At 34.6% G+C, this 9,285-nt stretch overlaps 1 protein-coding gene across 1 annotated transcript in view; it reads right to left on the reverse strand.

The window, feature by feature from the left end:
- Positions 1-2,467: 2,467 nt before the first annotated feature.
- Positions 2,468-9,285, reverse strand: part of LOC106869621 (co-chaperone protein daf-41) — a 20,239-nt gene continuing 13,421 nt past the window's right edge. The window contains exons 2-8 of the mRNA XM_014915432.2: positions 8,898-9,008; positions 8,660-8,729; positions 6,197-6,292; positions 5,020-5,106; positions 4,562-4,600; positions 4,412-4,436; positions 2,468-3,582 (exon numbers count right to left, since the gene is read on the reverse strand). Coding sequence (XP_014770918.1) covers positions 3,563-3,582; positions 4,412-4,436; positions 4,562-4,600; positions 5,020-5,106; positions 6,197-6,292; positions 8,660-8,729; positions 8,898-9,008 — 448 coding nt within the window. The 3' untranslated portion in view covers positions 2,468-3,562. The remainder of the gene's footprint in view (positions 3,583-4,411; positions 4,437-4,561; positions 4,601-5,019; positions 5,107-6,196; positions 6,293-8,659; positions 8,730-8,897; positions 9,009-9,285) is intronic.

Here is a 9,285-nt window from a genome sequence, read left to right on the forward strand (position 1 = left end):
GAATTCAAGTGACAATGCTCTTTCGTTTCAGTTAAAACAAGTGTCCTAAGTGAGGTTTTTCGATGTGGAGATATATTAAAATGTACCCATAAAATGTTTTCAGCTAGTAAGATTTCATTTGGTATTACTTCGCTAGCCTTCAAATATGATTTTGCTTTCTAGATAGCATTGATCTTGTAAACGTTTTTGTGCTCCTTGACAAAGTCATAACTGTTGAAGGTGCACAACTTTCAGTACATAAACAGCAAATTATGCTGCTGTTACAGCAAACATCAACTTGGTATTTAGAGAGTTACAAAGTCTCTCATAAATGAAGACCAATTAAGAACATATTTTGTGAGAAATATTTGATAAATGTTAAATCATCTGAGAAATGTTTAGGATGACTATCAGAGTTGCAAACAGTGTTAAGTCACTATGGCACGACTTTGCTTTCATCTAGCTTTGATCATTGGACTGCGACCATACTGGGGCACCGACTTAATTTTAGTCAAACAGCCAAATCCATTCGTGAGACATTTGTCAGTCTATGGCTATTGTAGAGGGTACTACTTGCTCAAGGCGCTGCATAGAGGAACTGAACCCAAAACCTTGAACATGGGATGTTAAATGATGATGATGCTCTTTCAGAATGAGAAAGAAGTACATTCTAATAATACAAGTTCCATTTTCCCTAACCATTGATGCCAGATGATTCACAGCACCAAACTGTAGAAGTGAATAGTTTTGTGCTGCTTTGGTTAAATCAAGGCTCATACATTACTAATTAAGGGAAGTAACCGTGTTAACATTACAGTTTTGAGTCTAAATAGGTTTCCACTTTAACCCTTTTGTTATATTTCTCTTGAGATGCTCTGTGTTTCTTTCAATTAATTTTAAATAACGAAGAATTTAGTAAAATAATTTAGTTATCATTAAGCAAGTGTTCAGAACTTAAATTTTGATTAAGGTTTGGTGGTAGATTATAATTCAGAACTTTTGAAAGCAAGACATTTGTACTACAGAGCCAGTTTCAGCCAGGTTGGTATCAAAAGAGTTAATAACTGACCAATATTTCAAATGCCTTCATCCAAATTTTGGATGAAAAAAAATCCAACTACATTAATTACTAATAAATAAAATAAAAATCAAAAACTAATGTTTGTCTATTTAATGGGAGACAGTTGCCAACCTAATGACTTAGAACCAAATCAAATATTATGCTGTTTGTTATTCTGACAATCTAATTACATATTAAAATGCATGTTAAACGAGGGAAATGTTCAAATATTGCTAAATCAAAATTTGTTTTTAAAATATTTGGCACATTTTTTTTTTATGTAGATGACATAAATGGTGATCGACCATTAGACCAAACTACCCTATAGTCTGTTTAAATCAGAGTTAATCTTTCTTCTAGCCTTAGTTGATGCAATAACAAGCAAATGGAATAAGGCAGCAAGCTGGCGGAATCGTTAGCACGCCAGGCTAAATGCTGAGCAGTATCTCGTCTGTCTTGACGTTCTGAGTTCAAATTCCGCCGAGGTCGACTTTGCCTTTCATTCTTTTGGGGTCGATAAGTACCAGTTGTGTACTAGAGCAGATATAATCGACTGCCCCCTACTCCCCAAAAATTTCGGGCCTTGCGTCTAGAGTGGAAAAGAGTATCAAGCAAAAGGAGTTTATGTAACACACTATCATTGGTATGCAGTGCCCCAGAGTCAAATGACTAAAACCAGTGTGCTATGTACACAATATTTGAACAGATGGAATGGTCAGATGTCAAATTATCTTACAGGTAGCAATCCATTGCTACTAGACTTTGGCATAGAAGATGAAAGCTCTATTTTCTTATTGAAAATTGGAACCAACAGAGTTATGTACCTTGTTCAAAGGCACAAAATTATACTGAAATTGTCATGCTTCACATGTGCAATCAACCAATGTATCTTAATCGGAACTATTTAACACGTTTTATTTTCCAACAGGATTACTTAAGTTTCCTTAATCCTCTTCTGTGGTACAATATTCATAATCAATAGCTGTTGAAATGTCTAACTCGTGTTTGTAAGTTTAATAACACAGTCAATAATAAAATAACTCGTTAACAATTATCCAAATGAAGACTATAAAATTAAAATAATTATGCAATACCATTTTATATATTCATGTTATCGAGCAAGATTGGCTATTTTACAGACCCCATGACAACAAAGGTCAAGTAGATTACTTTAAGGTTGGTTCGTCACTTGAACCAAAAGCTAGGAAAGGTCACCAGGATGCCCTAAGTTTCAACCAATAAGCAGCAACCAGGATATATCTAATTCAACAAATTGTCAATGTAAAACATCAATACAACAGAAATAAAAGCTCTGCTCCAAATTGAGCTAACTTTTTTTTTTTCTTGTTTTTATCTTTAAAAAAAATATCTACATTTTTAGAGAAATACAACAGTTTCATTTAGAAAGAAAAACTTTGAAAACTCAACTGAAGCATGGCTCTCAAATTTTTATTAGAACTGAACAGATAAATGACCTAAGAGAGAGAGAGAGAAAGAGTTTCAAATTGAAGAACATGGCAAAAACTAGCAACAGGTGGAATAACATAGTTATGATAGAGTTTGTCTACCCTCCTGCCAACCTTGACAGCTAACTTGACACACTCTGGTACAGCACCTTACATAAGACCCTCTGATGGATTTAGTGAAAAAGGGCAAAACCCACCACCAATATGTTTGGTTTCTTTCTTTCTTTCTTTGATCCATTTTCTATTTATTTTTTTTGAAGTAGATAGAAGGAGAGGGGACTGTTGTAGCATACTGACTGGTTCTTTCCAGGTGATTCCTAGACAGAAGGAGATTGACACCCAACTAAAAAAACACACGTCAGAGAAAAGAACAGTGAAACACATGCACACACACGCACGACCATACCCACATGCACACATTGGTTATTGCAGACACAGTGCTGCCATTCATAACGTCATTGCTTCCAAACATTCTAATTTGTTCTTGGAGCCTATCAGTGGAGGTGGTGGTGGGAGAGGGAACATGAACTGAAATTGGTTGGAAACAAAAAAACAAGTGGGAGAAGGGGGATCAATGGATGATTAAACAGCAGCAGCAAACAGATCAAATGTCTGCCTCAAGAGCTACTCTTCCTACATCTCCTCCACAAGAAAGGGCTACAAAAGTGTCAGGCTAACAGACACATTTGGATGGCAGGATACAATAATCAGGTGAGAAGGAACAATTGAAACAAAGGCTAAATAAAAAAAAAAATCGTAACACATTATTGGTAAGGATTTCTAATACAACAGTAGTAAGAAGAAGGGAGAGTTTTGTTGAGGGGGAAAACGTAAGATGGGTGAATAACAGAGCTACAATAACAATGAGAGAGAAACAGAGGTGTCAGTGAAATGGGAGGGAGATATCCAGAGTACATCTTGATGAAGTGATGCAGCATTGACAGGCAGATAGTTTACAACAGCTCTTGAGGATTTGGGGCCCAAAACTGCTGTAGCTGTGAAAGAATGATAATATATCCCCCCCTGGTTAGCTCTGCAGCAAGCAAGTGTGCCAGTTTTATTCTAAGTCAGGAAGACCTGAAACAAAACAAGAAAAGAAAAAAGTTAAAACCACTGATACAGTTAATATTTTTTTAAATTCTCTTATTTTTCCCACCAATTTATATTCAAGATGTAAATAACCAATTTCAAAATATATTTCAATAAAAGATGTAAATTGCATCATTATAGAAATTGGATCTTTTTTAAAACGGGGGCCACATTTTTCATTAATGTTTTACATAGTGTTTTTGGTACGGAAAGACTTTCAAACTTCGTATACTTATCTATTTTGTGTTATAGAACAGAAAAATATTTTTGTATTCGAATTTATTTCATGTAAAAAATTGTCTTATTTCGATAATTTCAACCAATCACTGACAAGTATTCAGTTGTTTACATTTACTCCTTGGCTGATTAAGCGATGTAAAGCGTATTTAATCTCCATACCTTTTTTTTTTTTTAGAAGACTAAGAGAAAAAGATGTTTTATATGACACATTCTCCCAGTGTTCCAAGTTTCAAAGTGTTTCGTTAATGAAAAATGTGGCCCCCGTTTTAAAAAAGATCCTAGAAATTTACCAAAATGAAATCATGACCCTAAATAGTAAAATTTCATGTTTAAAAAAAGTTAAAGTAAAGAAAAAAAATATCTTTTAAGTTTTACATCAAGTTGCTCTAATTACGGAAAATGTTAAGAATTCGAAGAATTTTTTTTTTTACTCCGTTAATGATGTGCTATCACACACACACACACACACACTCATAACTTAAGAGTGATGAACTGAGCGAAAATGGGCTCAGTGTTATCTTAAAGTAAAATCGGTTCTAAAGTGGCAGCAACATCAATTGGAAGAACTACTACTTACAATCATCATCACTATTTTCCTCACTCTGGAAAAAACAAAAAGAAAAAAATCAGAAAAGAGAAAAAGAAAAATCAAAAAAAAAAATTAGATTAATGCAAAATGGAAAAAAAGGAGGAAGGTGAAAATATTTGGATATGAAAGTTAACTTACTTCTTCACCATCCTCAACACCTCCCATTTTATTCATCATCTGTAAAAAAAGAAAAAACACCAAAATAAGTTTTGCAACTAGAGATTACTTCAAGATTTTGGCTGTAAAATAAAGCTAAACCAACAAATTCCATGAAGGAATTTCTTCCTCATACAAAGGCTAACAGGTCCATTAAGTTAAATTCAATAACAAAGGTACATTAGCACCTAATAGTCTGTTGTAGTCACATTTTAAACAAGATTACTAAACTTGCCGTGGTACACTCAGCCAGTTATACAAACACAGCAAAGTGATAGTAAATATAATGTAATGACAGCAATATTACACGTGTAGTTAGAGCAACAAAACATGCAGTTGCAGTAATTGGCTACAAGGGTCCGTCCTAGTAAAATAGGGACCAAAAGGGTCAGCAGGTTGTCCTATACAGTCACGGCAACACTTAGTGTACAGTCACTTACATCTTTAAGGTTGAAATCATCAGGTTCATCTGTGTCAGAATCATCTTCATCCTTCCATCTGGTAAAATCTGTTTTCAAGTAATGAATCTGCAAAATAGAACACAGATGGACATTATTAGTGTGTCACTTAAAATATAACATTAGACACTGTGTCATCTGTTAGAGGGCCCTTTAGCATTTAAACCAGCCATATTCAACCCAAATATTCTACATGCTCTATGTTCAAAGTGGCTGGGTCTGGCCTCTCACACCTTCTCTACAATACCATTCTAAAAATAAACTATCATCAAAACCTAAAAGCTGAGATAATAAATGAGTAATTCAAAATGATATTTATAAATAAGCATTACACCAATGTAATCTGAATGCTAAAGGGTTAATGTGTCACATGACTAACAATTAGACATCATTAATTGAGGTTTCCATCAAACAATGCAGTTTTGCAAATTTAGCACTTTCTTTAATAATAGGGAGATGAGGAATATTGGCAACATAGAGAGGGGCACGTGTATCTAATGAGTACATCCAATTGGTCACATCCTGCATTGACCTTTTAGTGTTCAGACTGGCCAAAACCGGCTGAAAATAATTCCCCTTTATTTGTTTGAACCAGTCAAATCCAGCCATATCTGATTCCTCTACAAAATCACTAAAAAAAATAAACAAATCACGTTACTGAATTCTGGTAGTTTTGAGATAACATGAGAAAGCTTTTACCGCCTTTATTCAAGTAAAAACATTGTGAAATTGAGACATTTTGGTTTTTATTTTAATATTTGAAGAGAAGTGTACACCTTAGTTTTTAACAATATGGCATCAGCAAGTAGCGATTCTGACTTTGAAGGTTTTACTCTTGATGATGTACAAAATATACAAAAAACAGTGATTTGTCTTCGGACGAATCTGATATTGGTATTTATGAATCTTCGTTAGACAAGGAAGATTTTGATAATGAAAGTGATGAAAATGATATTGAAAACATTACGGCAACATGGTTGAAGATTACTAGACTAGTACACAATTCCAGATTGCACAGAAAAGACTAGTCCACAATTCAAGTCTATCTCCTGATACTCAACCATTGAACTATTTTTATTGAAAAGTTCTTTTGAAACTGTCGCAGAGGAAACAAATAACTGAAACAAACGACCAACAATATTGTTGTCATAAAACATACCCTTTCTTCTTGCTTTAGCAATCTAGGCCACCAATCTTCATCCTTCTTCTTTATTACAAAATGTAACTCTCTTCCCCCAATATTTTTTTTGTAGCCCTAAAAATAAGAAATACAAAATCAACATTTAAAAAAGTATTCATTATTATTTTTTTTAAGTATGACAAAACAATCCCAGTTTTCCTTCAAGATGATACAGACAATAACTAGTGAAACAAACTGTTCTATGTTGGAGGTAAACTAAATTGTATATCACTTTTTGAGTTTTTCTTTTCCAGTTCAAATTTGCAGTGGGACTTAGAAACTGTGGGAACAGACATATACATGTGCCACAGTGATTGCAATTAGAAAGGAGCCATCATTGGATAATCCAATGACAGAAAGAAATTAGCAAAACAACTACATAAAGGAAAAGGTAATTTAAATTATCTATCCCCGCTGAGCTCAACCACAGTGACCAGGCAATGAGTGGTGGCAATATCTGGTTTGGTATATAAGTACCATGACTGCTTTTTCACTATTTACCAAATTGTGAGGTGACCATCTGCAGTTGTGAGCATAAGTAGTAACACTAACTGTTGAGAGAAAAGCAAAACATTGTCAGACAAACACATGGTTTTAAGTTCAGTCCTAGTGTGTGCAACACTTTGGATCTCTACTATATACCTGGGTTGATCAATGCCTTGTGAGTCAATTTGGTAAACAGAAACTGCAGAAAGCCTTTGTGTGCGTACCCGTGTGTGTGTGTGTGTGTGTGTGTGTGTGTGGATATTATTCCACAACTAAGCTTGAACAAAACAGTGAATAATGTTTACATTCCTTGTTGACAGAACTTGTTTCTCTGCACTTTCAAAGACCTGAGTATTCAATCATGAAATCTTGCCTCAAATATATTGCCATCCAAACCAATGTTGGCATGGAAAAGAGAGATGTTTAGCAGACGTAGTAGGAGATGAGAGGCTCATATCCTTGCTGTTATCGTCTTCAGAACAGCTTTGGTGCACGCAGACTAAGATAAATGGCCTGCATCCTTCTGCTTCTGGATTGTTATTGATGGAGGCATGAGTTTAGAGTGTCAGGCTCACAATCATGAGGAGCGAGTTCGATTCCCAGACCAGGCTGTTTTGTGTTCTTGACCAAGGAACTTTATTTCACATTGCTCCAGTTGATTCATCCATAGAAACGAGCTGCAACATCACTGGTGCTGCCAAGCTGTATCAGCGTTTTCCTTTCCCTTGGATAACATCAGTGGCTTGGAGTAGGAAGGCTGGTATGCATGGGCAACCGCTAATCTTCCATAAACAATCTTGCCTGGACTTATGCTTTGGTGCAATCCCATGGTCATCATGATGATTCTTGACCAAAAGGGGGTCTTTACCTTTTACATAGACTGATTTTGCTTAATCTATTTCTTTGTTATTCTCTTCATAGACTTCTTGATTATATAAATATTTACAGGTGAAAAGTAGATATTTAGATTATAAGCTGAATAAACAAAATGCTACTGCCTTAAACTCTATGAAGCAATATAGCAACAAATTGTTAATATAACTAAACTGATTATTTTAACAACCCACATATCAAAATTTGATGAAGCATCCAGTCTAGATATGTGAAGAAAGACAGGACAGTTAAAATTTTTCTTAAATAATTCAAGTGTCTAGACTGGCCCAAATATTCTAGATGTTTTACATTCAAACTGGCCATATCTAGCCTCTCAAACCTAACCTACATTGACATTTTAAAAATAAACAATCGCATCATTGAAAATCTCAAAGCTACATGATAATGCATGATTAATTGAAAACAATTTGAGTGAAAAAGCATTACATTTAAAAGAGCAATCTGAACACTGAAGGGTTAAGAACAATCTAGAAACAGTTTGAATATATTTTGAAACAAAAACCTGAAGAATTGAGAGCTACTGGAAATTGTTTAAAACAAACAAAAAAAAAAGAGTAAAAAATTCTAAGTAAAAGTTTCAAATTTGCTTTTGTTCAATAAGGTAACTGAGAAAAAGCCAGTTTGTTGGTCATAATCAATATAAGACAGAAGAAATCAATATATACATTAAATATATAGACATTATATATAGAGAGAAAGAGAATATATATATATATAGAGAGAGAGAGAGATTACATAGAGAGAGAGATTACATAGAGAGAGAGATTACATAGAGAGAGAGAGAGAGAGAGAGAGAGAGAGAGAGATTATATATATATAGAGAGAGAGAGGGGGGAGAGAGAGAGAGAGAGAAAGAGAAAATCGAAGAGCAACTAGTGTTTATTTGATTGAAATGAACCTTGAACATATCTAAAAGGGGGGAACACATGCAAACTGCATCAAGTCAGGATATAATGAGCAATCAATATGAATAGAGACAGGAGCAAGTACAGACATGTTCATGAAATGGATCATTTCAAACAAGATGAAGTATCAGGATAGCAAAAGTAAAAAGGCTCTCACCTGTGGATTAACGTCTTTATAGAATGTGAGATTAACAGCAAAAGTCTTTTTTTGTGGTCCCCCTTTTCCCCTGAAATAAAAGTTGAATTATGTTAAAAACAATTTTAAATGATTCAATAAAAACATAAGCTAGCTGCAGACAGATATTTCTGAAGATGTGTATATAACTAGAACTGAAATCTAGACAAAAATAATTGAAAAAACAAGCTAGTGTCTTAATATAAATAATTATACTTACTGGAAACTCAAGAAGGAGCCTTGGACATCAAAAGTAGGGTCAACACAATCTTCAACATGTATTGTGAGAAACAGTTTGTCTTTTCGTTGAGCCCATGACACAGGAGGGATACTGAAAAACAAACATTAATTGTAACACAAGTATATATGTATGTAAGTAGCAGAAACACTGCATTCTCAGCAGTTTTCTACTAGTAATGTTGATTTGAAAAAATTATGTGGACGACTGGCACCCATGCCAACCTCTCCTTCATTGGACACTACACTCTGTTTGCGAAGACCTGTTGGGGCAAGTGAAATCGAAATCGTAATTGAACCATATTCAATGACTGGCACCTGTGCCAGTGGAGCACTAACAGCACCGTCCGAGCATGATCATTGCCAGAGCA

This window comes from Octopus bimaculoides, chromosome 9 (assembly GCF_001194135.2).
Source record: "Octopus bimaculoides isolate UCB-OBI-ISO-001 chromosome 9, ASM119413v2, whole genome shotgun sequence".
Taxonomy (NCBI): Eukaryota; Metazoa; Mollusca; class Cephalopoda; order Octopoda; family Octopodidae; genus Octopus; species Octopus bimaculoides.